At 44.2% G+C, this 16,163-nt stretch overlaps 1 protein-coding gene across 4 annotated transcripts in view; it reads left to right on the forward strand.

Annotated features, from left to right (window-relative positions):
• Positions 1 to 16,163, forward strand: part of LOC129830166 (pleckstrin homology domain-containing family M member 2-like) — a 57,765-nt gene that overhangs the window by 13,020 nt on the left and 28,582 nt on the right. For 3 of the 4 annotated variants that reach the window (XM_055892492.1, XM_055892493.1, XM_055892495.1), the window contains 10 exons: positions 3,233 to 3,320; positions 3,561 to 3,735; positions 4,175 to 4,228; positions 5,256 to 5,532; positions 5,794 to 6,642; positions 10,661 to 10,730; positions 14,482 to 14,572; positions 14,838 to 14,902; positions 15,582 to 15,670; positions 15,946 to 16,078. In XM_055892492.1, the coding sequence (XP_055748467.1) occupies positions 3,233 to 3,320; positions 3,561 to 3,735; positions 4,175 to 4,228; positions 5,256 to 5,532; positions 5,794 to 6,642; positions 10,661 to 10,730; positions 14,482 to 14,572; positions 14,838 to 14,902; positions 15,582 to 15,670; positions 15,946 to 16,078 (1,891 nt within the window). The remainder of the gene's footprint in view (positions 1 to 3,232; positions 3,321 to 3,560; positions 3,736 to 4,174; positions 4,229 to 5,255; positions 5,533 to 5,793; positions 6,643 to 10,660; positions 10,731 to 14,481; positions 14,573 to 14,837; positions 14,903 to 15,581; positions 15,671 to 15,945; positions 16,079 to 16,163) is intronic. The other variant, XM_055892494.1, reaches the window with a different exon arrangement.

Genomic DNA, 16,163 nt, shown 5'->3' on the forward strand with positions numbered 1-16,163 from the left:
CAGCCACGGTGGGTTTGTGCCCATAGGTGACATTGTTGCTGGTGATGTCTGGTGAGGACCTGCCTTACAACAGGCCTACAAGCCCTCAGTCCAGCCTCTCTCAGCCTATTGAGGACAGTCTGAGCACTGATGGAGGGATTGTGCGTTCCTGGTGTAACTTGGGTAGTTGTTGTTGCCATCCTGTACCTGTCCTTCAGGTGTGATGTTCGGATGTATCGATCCTGTGGAGCTGTTACACGTGGTCTGCCACTGCGAGGACGATCAGCTGTCCGTCTTGTCTCCCTGTAGCGCTGTCTTAGGTGTCTCACAGTACGGACATTGCAATTTCTTTCCCTGGCCACATCTGCAGTCCTCTTGCCTCCTTGCAGCATGCCTAAGGCACGTTCACGCAGATGAGCAGGGACCCTGGGCATCTTTCTTTTGGTCTTTTTCAGAGTCAGCTGTTAGTGTCTTAACGACCGTTCCACAGGTGCATATTTAGATTTTTTGATTTTTACGAATTATCTTTGAGACAGGGTCCTGAAAAAGGGACATTTCTTTTTTTTGTGGAGTTAAGTGACTAGGCGTAAGGATAGTTAATAAGAGTAAAATGATGAACAGAGTAGTAGTAGCAGCATATTGAGTAGTAGCAGCAAGAATTGACCTGGCCCGGGTATCCTGGAAGGATATTGACCTCATCCCATCAGTTGAGGATGCCTGGTCATTCTTTAAAAGTAACTTCCTCAACATCTTAGATAAACATGCCCCGTTCAAAAAATGCAGAACTAAGAACAGATATAGCCCATGGTTCACTCCAGACCTGACTGCCCTCGACCAGCACAAAAACATCCTGTGGTGGACTGCAATAGCATCGAATAGTCCCCGCGATATGCAACTGTTCAGGGAAGTCAGGAACCAATACACGCAGTCAGTCAGGAAAGCAAAGGCTAGCTTTTTCAAGCAGAAATTTGCATGCTGTAGCTCTAACTCCAAAAAGTTCTGGGACACTGTAAAGTCCATGGAGAACAAGAGCACTTCCTCCCAGCTGTCCACTGCACTGAGGCTAGGTAACACGGTCACCACCGATAAATCCATGATAATCTAAAACTTCAACAAGCATTTCTCAACGGCTGGCCATGCCTTCCTCCTGGCTGCTCCAACCTCGGCCAACAGCTCCGCCCCCGCCCCCCCCCCGCGGCTACTCGCCCAAGCGTCCCCAGCTTCTCCTTTACCCAAATCCAGATAGCAGATGTTCTGAAAGAGCTGCAAAACCTGGACCCATACAAATCAGCTGGGCTTGACAATCTGGACCCTCTATTTCTGAAACTATCCGCTGCCGTTGTCGCAACCCCTATTACCAGCCTGTTCAACCTCTCTTTCATATCGTCTGAGATCCCCAAGGATTGGAAAGCTGCTGCGGTCATCCCCCTCTTCAAAGGGGGAGACACCCTGGACCCAAACTGTTACAGACCTATATCCATCCTGCCCTGCCTATCTAAGGTCTTCGGAAGCCAAGTTAATAAACAGATCACTGACCATCTCGAATCCCACCGTACCTTCTCCGCTGTTCAATCCGGTTCCTGAGCCGGTCACGGGTGCACCTCAGCCACGCTCAAGGTACTAAACGATATCATAACCGCCATCGATAAAAGACAGTACTGTGCAACCGTCTTCATCGACCTGGCCAAGGCTTTCGACTCTGTCAATCACCATATTCTTATCGGCAGACTCAGTAGCCACGCTTTTTCTGATGACTGCCTTGCCTGGTTCACCAACTACTTTGCAGACAGAGTTCAGTGTGTCAAATCGGAGTGCATGTAGTCTGGTCCTCTGGCAGTCTCTGTGGGGGTACCACAGGGTTCAATTCTCGGGCCGACTCTTTTCTCTGTATATATCAATGATGTTGCTCTTGCTGCGGGCGATTCCCTGATCCACCTCTACGCAGACAACACCATTCTGTATACTTCTGGCCCTTCCTTGGACACTGTGCTATCTAATCTCCAAACGAGCTTCAATGCCATACAACACTCCTTCCGTGGCCTCCAACTGCTCTTAAACGCTAGTAAAACCAAATGCATGCTTTTCAACCGTTCGCTGCCTGCACCCGCACGCCCGACTAGCATCACCACCCTGGACGGTTCTGACCTAGAATATGTGGACATCTATAAGTACCTAGGTGTCTGGCTAGACTGCAAACTCTCCTTCCAGACTCGTATTAAACATCTCCAATCCAAAATCAAATCTAGAATCGGCTTTCTATTTCGCAACAAAGCCTCCTTCACTCACGCCGCAAAACTTACACTAGTAAAACTGACTATCCTACCGATCCTCGACTTCGGCGACGTCATATACAAAATAGCTTCCAATACTCTACTCAGCAAACTAGATGCAGTTTATCATAGTGCCATCCGTTTTGTTACTAAAACACCTTATACCACCCACCACTGCGACCTGTATGCTCTAGTTGGCTGGCCCTCGCTACATATTCGTCGCCAGACCCACTGGCTCCAGGTCATCTATAAGTCCATGCTAGGTAAAGCTCCGCCTTATCTCAGTTCATTGGTCACGATAACAACACCCACCCATAGCACGCGCTCCAGCAGGTATATCTCACTGATCATCCCCAAAGCCAACACCTCATTTGGCCGCCTTTCCTTCCAGTTCTCTGCTGCCTGTGACTGGAACGAATTGCAAAAATCGCTGAAGTTGGAGACTTTTATTTCCCTCACCAACTTTAAACATCTGCTATCTGAGCAGCTAACTGATCGCTGCAGCTGTACATAGTTCATCTGTAAATAGCCCACCCAATTTACCTACCTCATCCTATACTGTTTTTATTTATTTACTTTTCTGCTCTTTTGCACACCAGTATCTCTACTTGCACATGATCATCTGATGTTTTATCACTCCAGTGTTAATCTGCTAAATTGTAATTATTCGCTCCTATGGCCTATTTATTGCCTACCTCATGCCTTTTGCACACAATGTATATAGACTCTTTTTCCCCCCCTACTGTGTTATTGACTTGTTTACTCCATGTGTAACTCTGTTGTTGTCTGTGTCACACTGCTTTGCTTTATCTTGGCCAGGTCGCAGTTGTAAATGGGAACTTGTTCTCAAATAGCCTACCTGGTTTATTAAATTAAGGTGAAATAAAAAAAATATGATGAGTGTGAAAGTGTGTCTGTATGACTAATGCGTATAACTAGTCCCCTTATTGTAAATAAACCATCTGCTTTGAATCTCTTCCCAGAAATGCATTGGTGTGCAGCCATGATCACCTCACACTCTTCCTCACGTTGGTGTCGGGACTGGAGTTCATTCGCTTTCATCTGGAGTTGGTCAGTTATTAGACAGTGCTTTAAAACCATTATAATTCATATTAATACACTTCATTTACAAAAGTCCAACAGTTCAGGCTTTATTGTAAGACAATAAGAAAAAGTACCATCAGGTTTAACCAAATAATCTAAACATAGTATTTGGTTTGTGTGTAAAACTAATAAATAGTTAAGTCAAAAAGAGATGTGTAATGTAACATCAAGAACACTCTCAAACCCCAATTGTTTTCTGGATGTTAGGATGTCCCTTACTTGGATGTGGCACCCTACATGCCGGAGTACTACAAGCCCCAGAATCTGCTGGACTTTGAGGAGCGCCTTCCCAGCTCGGACAGCCTTTCTTTGCTTTCCTTCACTTCCCTCACCTCTACCAACCTGGAGTGGGACGACAGCGCCATCGCCCCGTCCAGCGAAGGTCGGGCTTCACCTATCCATCTCTTTCCTTTTCTCCTTCTCCAACTCTGTATTTTCTCTCCTCCCCGTCTGTCTTATGCGGTGTCACTAGCCTAATTCATAGGCTGGTTTGTCAAGTAATGAAGTATTGATGCTGAAGTTGGATTGATCAGGAAGACACTTGTGGCTCATGGGTTTTAATGTAGAAATAGTAGCTTAGCACTCACATTGAAGTGCTCTTCATTGATCACATAGCACAGTATATGAACTCCAGGGTGTGAATGCTTTATCTCCTGTCACTTTCCATAAACCATTGAGCCCCCATTTATTTGGAATTTTCTTTACCTATCCATACCAGTAACTGTTCTCATCAAGTGTATCATATTTCTCTCATATGTCACATTTTCTACCTCTGTCTCGGGCCTTTCGTTCTAACGTTGAGTCTTATCCCTCCTTTTTAGATTATGATTTCGGGGACATCTTCCCCGTGTTGCAGCCAACTGCAGACTGGGAAGGTGGGACATGGTTACCCCTCCCCTATCCTGCCTTCCTCCCCGCTCACAGCATCATGCATGTCCTCCATCCCACAGTCAATGCATTCTGGTCCTCTGTGTAGTCAGTGGTTTAATTGGAGTATCTTAATTGCAATATCAATGCTGAGAGAGAAATGGTAGAGAAGTCAACGAAGGGGCTTCTGTTTTATGCACTTTAGTTTATTGGGAAGTAGGCTAGATGGATTCATAAGCATATTAAAATCCACTGTTGCTGTGCTTTTACACTTATCTTTTAAGACACTACTGAATCAAATGTCAATTGTCCTCAATATCATTACGTGTGTGGAGTATTAAGGGATGAATTGCATAATGATGCCTAGTTGTAAAAATAAATATAATTTTAGCGGAATTTTTTGCTCACCTTTTATGCAAGAAAATATGTGGCACTATTGCAACATTTTCATACGATTTTATTGCCAAGTAAGTTATTTTCTAAGCAGACATTTCTATGCACTGGTGAATTGTTAATGTTGTCTTTCATGTTTTAATGTACCACGCAACATGTTTATTTTACAAGACGTGATCTTGAAGCGTACGCAGCATTGATGTGGAATAATACTCGAGAACTGCAATGCCTGATGTAGCTGGTACTCACTCTGTTTGGTGTGTGCCGGCATATATGTGGTTTATCTATTTCTTATTGGAACCATTGGATTGCATGGCTTTGTTCTCGGTTCAACTCTGCCTTCAAAGCTTTTGTCACCAACTGTAGCATGTACTATAGCACTGTCACTGCATTCATTTGACATAGTTTCACCAATGCCTGTGTCACTCAACAAGCTTGTTTTTTTTTCTGCCTGCCTGTCTTTGTCCTGTGCATCCTGTGGGAAATGTGTGGTTGTGTGCCCTCATCCCTGTCCCAGCCAAAGCCCCACCAGTATCCATTCTCATTATTTGGATCCAGAATGTGTACACTATCTGTAGCATACTGTATGTGTGATTGTTCTATTTTGTTAACTGTGTGTGTTCCTCTCCCGTCCTGCCGCAGAGGGTGACCTCACCGACCCGGTTATCTGTCCGCGCTCCAGCGCCTCAGACCCTCAGATGGTCTTCAAAGACTCTGTGATTCTCCGGGCTGCCATTATCCCAGTGAGGGGAACTTCCCCGCCCCGCAGCCCCACCAGACACAACCCCTTCAACAAGGATTCGGACACCAACACCTCGGCCGACATCACCCCCGTCCACACTGCTAGCCGCCACCCCCACGACACCACCACCACCGTGGACGACATGGAGAGCACCAGCAACGAGCTGGAGGTTATCAGGTACAGCACACACTCCTAACATTAGCCTCTATGGGTAAAACTACATGAGATTTAGGCTAGTTAGCTGCTTAGCCACTAACTTCATTTTAGCTCACAGACATCGAGGTTATCAGATCAAGCGAAGCCCTCATTTATTGGCACACTCATACAGGTCATCAAGTCCCCTAGCTTTTTGGCTTGTGAAATGTTATGAATTCTTATGGACCTAGGAGGAGTACATATGGAATAACTATGATGACATACTGCTTTCCTTTCCACCAGGATGGCCAGACGAAGGAAGCCAGCCAAGAAGCGCCATGTCGTGAAGGGCTCCAGCGCGTCCACGGTGAGCAGTGAACAGAACACAACGGCCTCCGAGCAAGCAGAGGGAGAAGACGGAACCCAGGAGAGAGGGGGAGAGGGGCTGGATGGAGACTCCCGTAGCCCCTCTGTGGGGCCGCCGCAGGGCTCAGGGGCCGAGACAGTGAGGAGAAGGAGAGGGATGGGGGATGAGGAAGGCCAGGAGGAGAATGAGTCAGAGGGTCTCCTGCGGCTGCCGGAGATGACTGACACCTCCATGGACAGTGTGGGCCAGCCCCTACGTGATGTTATGGACCGGCTCAATGGAGCTCTGGACGGGGGGCAGGCCTGGTGGCGACCAGACAGAGAGGAAGAAGATAAGGGGGAGAAGACCCATCAGAGTTCCCTCCCCAGAAGGTCCTCCTCTGGCAGCCCTGAAGCCATCTTCCAGCCCCCGGGGCAGCAGCCCTTTCGAGGGGATCCGATTATTGAGCCACCTGACCCGGAAGCTGGGGCCCCCCTCCTGCTGCGCCCTGCTCTGGCCCCGAGCCCCAACTTCCTGCAGGCCCCTCCGGCCCCTGCAGACTTTTACTGCTTTATCCCCCACAATCCAGATGCTGCTGCCACGCGTGGTGGCCACCATGACACTGCAGGGCATGGCCAGCCGCAGGCTCTTCCTGGTGGCCATGAAGATGAGAGAGAGGCAGAGGCACCACCAGGACAGGACCCCTTCTTAGAGGAGGCAGTGGTGGTTGAGAATGGATTGCCTGCTGGAGAAACTGAAGAGGACAGTCTCAGTCCAACAGAAAACTCCCATTCTGCAGAATTCAAGTGAGTTGGGAGATTAATTACACATGTTTGGGTGAACCATGAATGGAACCTTTTTAATCATTGTCTAAGCTGGGGGGGGGGGCGTTCTACCCTGCTAACATATAGAATTGTTTTAAGATGGTCATACCAAGGATCATTGAGCTATTTTATTTAGAATTTTAGAACCCATTTAGGTATCAAAAAAATATATAAAACATGTATTTGAAACATTGAATTTGGCATTACTGCTATTAGCCCATAGCAACGCATTGAATAATATATTCATCCACTTTTAAGTGTCTGTCCTATATCTGAGCGATTATTTAAAAAAATTAAGAAATTATTACATTTTTTACCCATATTTAACCAATTTTTTGGGGCACTAAACTACTTCCATAATACACTAATTAAAAACATTAGGAACACCTGCTCTTGACCTGGGGAATCCATGTGAAAGCTATGATCCACTTCAATCAGTGTAGATGAACGGGGAGGAGACAGGTTAAAGAAGGGTTTTTAAGACTTGAGACATGGACTGTGTATGTTTCAAGTACAGTGAAATGCCTTTCTTGCAAACTCAAAACCCAACAGTGTAATAATCAATAATAATGTAATACTAGTAAAACAAACAATAAATATGAAATATGAAGAACACAATAACTAAGTAAGCATACTATATACATGGTGAAGTTCCAATAGCACATTTACAAGGTGCAGGGATTTTGATATATATATATATTATTTAACTAGGCAAGTCAGTTAAGAACAAATTATTATTTACATTGACGGCCTACACCGGATACTGGAGTGATGGAGGTAAATATGTATAGGGGTAAGGTGACTAGGCAAAATGATATAAGATGAACAGAGTAGCTGCAGCTTGTATGTGTGTGTAGAGTCATTATAAATGTATGTACATAGTATGTGTGAGTGAGCAGATGATGGAGTGAGTGTAGGGCCTGTCAGTGTGCATATGCACAGTGTAAAAATACAATTTCAATAAAGATACAAGGTTAACTTGGTCTGTGTAGCTATATTGTTAGCTATTTCAGGCTTATTGCTTGGGAAGAAAGCTTTTCAAGAGCCTGTTGGTGTTAGACTTGATGCACAGGTCCTGCTTGCCGTGCGGAAGCAGAGAGAATAGTCTATGGCGGCTTGGGTAGTTGGAGTCTTTAACGATTTTCCAGGCCATCCTTCCACACCGTCTGACATACAGTGCATTCAGAAAGTATTCAGACCCCTTCACTTTGTCCACATTTTGTTACATTACAGCCTTATTCTAAAAGCGATTGATGAGGATTTACTTATTTAATCTACACACAATACCCCATAATAACAGTGAAAACAGGTTTTTAGAAATGTTTGCAAAACATAACTATTCAGACCCTTTGCTATGAGACCTGAAATTGAGCTCAGGCACATCCCTTTTCCATTGATCATCCCTGAGATGTTTCTACAACTTGATTGGAGTCCACCTGTGGTAAATTAAATTAATTGGACATGATTTGGAAAGGCACACACTTGTCTATATAAGGTCCCACAGTTGACAGTGCATGTCAGAGCAAAAACCAACCCTTGAGGTCAAAGGAATTGTCTGTAGTACTCCGAGACAGGATTGTGTCAAGGCATAGATCTGGGGAAGGGTACCAACACATTTTATGCAGCATTGAAGGTCCCCAAGAACACAGTGGCCTCCATTTTTAAATGGAAGAAGTTTGGAACCACCAAGACTCTTCCTAGAGCTGACAGCCTGGCCAAACGGAGCAATCGGGTGAGAAGGGCCTTGGTCAGGGAGGTGACCAAGAACCCGATGGTCACTGACATAGCTCCAGAGTTCCTCTGTAGAGATGGGAGAACCTTCCAGAAGGACAACCATTTCTGCAGCACTTCACCAAGCAGGCCTTTTATGGTAGTGGCCAGACGGAAGACACTCCTTCGTAAAAGGCACATGATAGCCCGCTTGGAGTTTGCCAAAAGGCACCTAAAGTACTCTCAGACCATGAGAAACAAGATTCTCTGGTCTGATACAACCAGGATTGAACTCTTTGGCCTGAATACCAAGCATCACGTCTGGAGGAAACCAGGCACTGCTCATCACCTGGCCAATACCATCCCTTTGGTGAAGCTTAGTGGTGGCAGCATCATCTTGTGGGGATTGTTTTTCAGCAGCAGGGACTGGGAGAATATTCAGGATCGAGAGAAAGATGAACAGAGCAAAGTACAGAGAGAACCTTCATGAAAACCTGCTCCAGAGCACTCAGGACCTCAGACTGGGGCAAAAGTTCACCTTCCAACAGGACAACGACCCTAAGCACACAGCCAAGACAATGCAGGAGCGTCTTTGGGAGTCTCTGAATTGCCTTGAGTGGCCCAGCCAGAGCCCGGACTTGAACCCGATCTAACATCTCTGGTGAGACCTGAAAGTAGCTGTGGGGCGACGCTCCCCATCCAACCTGACAGAGCTTGAGAGGATCTATAATCGCTGCCAAAGGTGCTTCAACAAAGTACTGTGTAAAGGGTCTGAATACTTAAGTAATTATGATATTTCAGTTTAATATTTTTTTTTAATTAGCAAAATGACCTGTTTTTGTTTTGTCATTATGGATCATTGTGTGTCGATTGATGGGGATTATTTATTCTTTAATCATTTTTAGAATAAGCCTGTAATGTAACAAAGTGGAAAGAGTGAAGGGGTCTGAATACTTTCCGAATGCATTTTAGATGTTCTGGATGGCAGGAGCTCGGCCCAAGTGATGTACTGGGCTGTCCGCACCACCCTCTAGCACCATACCAGGCAGTGATGCAACCAGTCAAGATGCTCTCAATGGTACTGCTGTAGAAGTTTTTGAGGATTTAAGGGCCCATGCCAAACTTTCTCAGCCTCCTGAGGGGAAAAAGGCGCTGTCGCGCCTTCTGTACGTGTGTGCTTGGACCATTTTTAAGTCTTTAGTGATTTGAACTGGAAGTATGTGTGCTATTCAGAGGGTGAATGGACAAGACAATTTTTTTTTTCTTTGAACAGGTTATGGTAGTAGGTGCCAGGCGCACCGGTTTGAGTGTGTCAAGAACTGCAACGCTGCTGGAATTTTCACACTGTTTCCCGTGTCTGTCAAGAATAATCCACCACCCAAAGGAAGTCGAGTCAACTTGACACAACTGTGAGAAGCATTGGAGTCTCACCAAATGCCAGTATCACTGTGGAACGCTTTCGACACCTTGTGGAGTCCATGCCCTGATGAATTGAGGAAGTTCTAAGGGCAAAAGGGGTTCAACTCAATATTAGGAATGTGTTCCTAATATTTTGTACACTCGGTTTATACCTCCATTTTCCGACATGTACGTGCTAGTGAGAGTCTAACCTTTCCATAGAGGGGTCATATTAGTGCGTAGCTCAAACTGATCGGACGCAACATACAGAAGTTGGCAGATAAGCGGTACAAACTTCAGTCGAGTTCCGTGATGCTTTTGGCCGTAGAGCGAAACGGAGAACACCATCGTGTTCATGAGTCTCATCTCTCCGTAGAGTGGTCAGATGATTCGTTTGTAGGCCAAACCATTCAGACGCTACAGACACTTTAGTGAGAACACCGATTTTCGGGATGTCACACTGACAAACACCGCTCTAGCTCGACCACGTTCCAACGCAGATGCGGAAGGCCGCCGTTGGTGGATGTGGCGGATTGAGGTGCAGCCCATGCAACAACAAAAAATAGACTGATTTTGATGGTGATTTTTGTTATTATGCAAATTAGATTATCGCAAGGCGGACATTGACTCTAGCGGTTTTTAAAGGCACAATATCTGGGAAATATTTTTTTCTTAAATGTCCACCTGATTTCAGTTTGTGTTTGTTTTTGTAGCTGTATGAGTGATGTACAAAACTGAAAGTAAAAAGAAACAAATGAAACTTACTGAAGGGAAGCAATCAGAATGACAGATCTATTACTAGCATTTCTATCGGAAATCTATCAGGTCTGGCACAAAATTACATAACTGTTAAGCCTTTTTTGGGGCAATTCTGATTGTGTGGCTGTTTCAGGGTGGACAACAATCACCTGCTACTGCTCATGATCCACGTCTTCAGAGAGACTGAGGAGCAGCTCTTCAAGGTAAGCCTAGTATATTATGTTGGGTGGGGGGGGTGTAATCAGGCTGTGTGCTCAGGGTTGTTGTCCTGTTGTAAGGTCAACCTTCGCCCTGTTCTGAGCACTCTGGAGCAGGTTTTAATCAAGGATCTCTCTGTACTTTGCTCCATTCTTCTTTCTCTCGATCCTGACTAGTCTCCCAGTCCCTGCCGCTGAAAAATATCCCCACAGCATGATGCTGCCACCACCATGCTTCACCGTAGAGATGGTGCCAGGTTTCCTCCAGACGTGACCCTTTTTATTCAGGCCAAAGAGTTTAATCTTGGTTTCATCAGACCAGAGAATTTTGTTTCTCATGGTCTGAGAGTCCTTTAGGTGCAAGCGTGCTGTCATGTGCCTTTTACTGAGGAGTGTCCTCCATCTGGCCACTCTACCATAAAGGCCTGATTGGTGGTGTGCTGCAGAGATGGTTATCCTTCTGGAAGGTTCTCCCATCTCCACAGAGGAACTCTGGAGCTCTATCAGTGACCATCGGGTTCTTGGACACTTCCCTGACCAAGGCCCCTCTCTCCCGATTGCTCAGTGTGGCCGGGCGGCCAGCTCTAGGAAGAGCCTTGGTGGTTCCAAACTTCTTCCATTTAAGAATGATGGAGGACACTGTGTTCTTGAACCTTCAATGCTGCAAAAAAAAAATTTGGTACCCTTCCCCTCATGGCGCGGTTCTGAAACATAATCTTCTGTACGCCATTAAATTTGCGCCTTTCCCTATATGTTGCTATGTGCATAATATCGAACTTAACCAGCATATTGGTGTTGAGAACAATGCTGCTGAGGCAGCAGCAGAGTGAGGTAATGAGGAAACCACCCTTGGTTTAATTGTTTAAGAAAATTGAAGAGAGAGTATACCTTAAGTAGGTCTATAAGTAATAATAGTCTAACTTTTAAGTGTGCCTGGATTTAGGAATCATCCATAATATCTACAGAAATAAGACAGATCCTGCTTCTGTTGCCAGTTTGAGTGATTAATAGCCTACTGAATCCGTGAGTATGCATGTTTAACGTAAAGAGAGCAGGGATGGAGGGAATAGGGAATGTTTTTCCACAAAAAAAGTTATATTTCGGTAACAGAACGTTTCACTCAGAGAAACAAGTAAGAAATTAAATGGCTATAATGATGCTTCAGCATGGAACGTGTGACAAACACTTGCATATAGTTGATTTTATTCAAACACATAGGATGTGTCTATATATGGAAAAGTACACGATTGAAAATGTTGACCGATTTAACTCTCGGTCGACCAATATATATATATTTTTAGTCTGGGACAGCCCTAGTATTGGTATTAGCCCTCAAATTATATTGAAGAGCCAGATGTGCCACTCTGTTCTGGGCCAGATGCAGTTTTTCTAGGTCCTTCTTTTTAGCACCTGACTGGGCAATAATCAAGACAAGATAAAACCACAGCCTGCAGGACTTGCTTTGTGGCGTGTGGTGTCAAAACAGAGCATTTCTTTATCATGAACAGACTTCTCCCCATCTTCAACCATTAAATCAATAGGTTTTGACTGACAGTTTACAATCCAAGGTAACACCAAGTAATTTAGACCCTTCAACTTGCTTAACTGCCACTTTATTCATTATCAGATTCAGATGAAGTCTAGAATTTAGCGAATGATTTCTACCAAATACAATGCTCTTAGTTTTATAGATGTTCAGAACTAGTTTATTACTTGCCACCCATTCTAAAACTGACTGCAACTCTGTTTCGGGTTGCAGTGATTTCGCTAGCTGTGGTTGCTGACACGTATTGGGTTGAATCATCTGCATACATAGACACACAGGCTTTGTTTTAATGGCAGTGTCAGGTCAGTGATAAAAATAGAAAAGAGTAGGGGACCAAGAGAGTTGCACTGCTGTACACCACACTTTACGTGGTTAACATTAGAGAAGCTTCCATTAAAGAAAACCCTCTGTTTTATTTGACAGATTGCCATATCGTAGATTCAGAGCCGAGGTTGAAAAGCCATAACACAAGTTTTTCTTTTTAACAGGTTATGGTCAATAATATCAAAGGCTGCACTGAAATCTAACAGTACGGCTCCCACAATCATCTTATCAATTTCTTTCAACCAATTATAAGTAATTGCTGTCAGTGCAGTACATGTTGAGTGCCCATCTCTATAAGCATGCTAAAAGTCTGTTCATTTGTTTACAGAGAAATAGCATTGTATCTGGTCAACATAAAAATGTATCCAAAAGTTGAATAAGAGTCGGCAGCAAGCTGATTGGTTGGTTGTTAGAACCAGTAAAGGGTGCTTTATCATTCTTTGGTAACGGAATGACTTTGTGTCCTCAAACCTGGAGGGAAGCCAATTTTTTCTTCTTCTCCAGACTCAAATTAAAAATGACAAATAGGAGTGGTGATATAGTTCTCTACCATCCTCAATAACTTTGCATTCTAAGTTGTCAATACCAGGTGGTTTCTCATTATTGATGGACAACAATACCTTTTCTATCTCATCCACACTAACAATACACAATTTTGAATTACAATGCTTTCCCTTCATTGTTTGGTATTTTATGCATGAATATGATGGCTCACAGTTGTTGGCATTTCATGCCTAAGTTTGCCTACTTTGCCAATGAAATAGTCAATAAAGTAATTGGCAACATCAAAAGGTTTTGTGATAAATGAGCCATCTCATTCAATGAAAGATGGAGTTGAATTAGTCTTTCTGCCCCATTTCATTTACATTATACCAAAGTTTTTTCCGTCATACTTTGTCATTTATCTTGGTTTCATTAATACAATTTATTATTTTTCAGTTTAGTCACACAATTTCTCAATTTACAGTAAGTTTGTCATTCGGATGTGGGGACAGACTTATTCGCCACTCCTTTTGCCTGGTGCTTCTCAACCATACAGCTTTTCAATTCCTCATCAATTCCCAAGTCCTTATCAGTTCTAACAGTCTTCTTCTGAAGTGTGCATTTAAATACTCCCCGTTATGTATTTTACAATGGTGGAAATTCCCTCCAGCCAATGTTTTCCTTCAATCGAATGCATTTAAATCCATGACTGAGTGTGTGCAAGCACACACTTTAGCAGAAGCATGGATAATCGGGATGCTGCCAGGGCCTCCCAACCATTTCTACTCTGAATGCATCTTTATACACATAATTGAGTGTTCAAAACATTAAGAACACTTGCTCTTTCCATGATGTAGACTGACCAGGTGAATGATGATCCCTTGTTAAATCGAATTCAATTAATGTTAATGAAGGGGAGGAGATGGGTTAAAGAAGGATTTTTAAGCTTGAGACTATTGAGACATGGATTGTGTAAGGGTGCCATTTTAGAAGGTGAATGAGTAAGACAACGGGATATGGTAGTAGGTGCCAGACACACCGGTTTGTGTCAAGAACTGCAACGCTGCTGGGTTTTTCACGCTCAACAGTTTCCCGTGTGAATCAAGAAGGCCCCACCACCCAAAGGACATCCAGCTAACTTGAAGCATTGGAGTCAACATGAGCCAGCATCCATGTAGATGTTTCGACACCTTGTAGAGACCATGCCCCGACGAATTGAGGCTGATCTGAGGGCAAAAGAGGGTGGGTGCAATGCAATATTAGGAAAGTGTTATTTATTTGTACACTATATCTGGAACATTGATTTCAAAGGTATTGGTAAGTAAATCAGTGAGATTAGTATGCTTTGCAGTGTATATGAAAAGGTGCAGTCCTGAGTCTTTAGTTATTTTTGTCTGTTCCCAGATGGTGAGGATGAGCACGGGTCACATGGAGGGAGACATGCAGCCTCTCTACCTGCTGCTGACTGACTGTTACATCTACCTGCTGAGGAAAGGTGAGGGTATACTGCTCACCACGCTCTCAGATACTCTTTATTTCCGTCTCACTCTCTCTTGCTCACTTGGTAGAGCATGGGTTGTGGGTTCAATTTCCACAGGGGGAACAATAAAAAAAAAATTGATGCACTCACTACTTACTGTAAATTGCTCTGGATAAGAGCATCTGCTAAATGACCAAAATGTAAATATATTAGATTAACATTTGGTGGTGGCTTTTGACTTTGCTTGTCACTCTCGCGCTCCCTTCTCTCGCTCTTTCAGGTGCAGCAGAAAAGCCCTATACAGTTGAGGACGCCATCTCTTACAATGAGTTGGACTATGTCTCTGTGAGTTGTCTATACTGCTGGGATATGTTGTCTACTGTCAAGATTGTCTGTGACTGGTTTCTTGTAATGCCACACGGTTGTCTTTTCTGCAAGGGCGCAATAGGTTTTCTTCAAGGTTAGCTTGAAGGTTGTCTTGGTCAATGTTTAGCGTCAGGGTCATGCAGGATCCTTAAATTACAAGGTTCATGAGGTCAGATGGTTCATGAGTTTACTAGGTTCACGTCCTTCTAGTTGTTGTTTATGTGAATTCCAATGGCCGACAATCACGCAGCCAATTTGAAAGCCATTGTCCCTGTAACTGTCTTTCATTCGACTTCAACATGTGCAAATACAAATTGTCGGTCTTATATGGACAAATGTGCAGCGGCTGGAATTTAAGAAAGTGAATGCCCAATTCTTATTTTATGGACTACAGTTATGTAATGGATTTGATTTTCCAGATAGTGTGGATGCCACCATATCATTTTAGGCTATGAAGCACTTTGGGCTGTTTAATGGAAGTGATTGAAGGAAGCCTTAACAATTTTCATAAATTTAAAAGTTGGTTTTATATAGCACATTTGCTTCACGACCATCACCTAAAAAGCTAATGGACAGAAGAGGGAAAACAACAAGAAGGAAGAGTTATTGTTTATGTCCATTCCACTAAGTTGTGATACTGTACCTGTCCGTCTCTCAGGTGGGCGTGGACCAGCAGACGGTCACGCTGGTCTGCACAAACCGAAGACGCCAGTTTCTCCTGGACACATCCGACTCCTCGTTGACTATGTGAGTGCTTCCTCTCCTCTGCCCTGCTCTCCCCTTCTCCCTGGCGGCATCTTTATAGTCTAAGGTGGCTTCCGCTCCCATTTCCTTTCCTCCAAATGCACGGACACTAAAGGGCTGAACTGAGAAAGCAAGTTCCTAGTTGGCATGCCCTCACTTAGATCATGTTTTCATATCAGTATGGATGAAGGAGAGGAGACCAGTAGAATAAATCACTCTTTATCCCTCCCCCTCTTTTCTAATCCAGTATGCTCTTTTTCCTTCTCTCTATCCTTCAGCTGGTTCCTGGCAGCCCTGAAGTCGGCCATGATTAAGGGGTGCAGGGAGCCTCCTTACCCCTCGGTGCTGACCGACGCCACCATGGAGAAACTAGCCCTCACTAAGTTTGTCTCCCAGGAGTCTCACTGTGAGGTGAGGAACACAGATATCTAGCTAGGCCTGCACATTAACATCATTTCTCAGGCACTGTCATGTAAATGGAAGACAAATGTCATGT

The sequence above is a fragment of the Salvelinus fontinalis genome, chromosome 31 (assembly GCF_029448725.1).
Source record: "Salvelinus fontinalis isolate EN_2023a chromosome 31, ASM2944872v1, whole genome shotgun sequence".
Lineage (NCBI taxonomy): Eukaryota > Metazoa > Chordata > Actinopteri > Salmoniformes > Salmonidae > Salvelinus > Salvelinus fontinalis.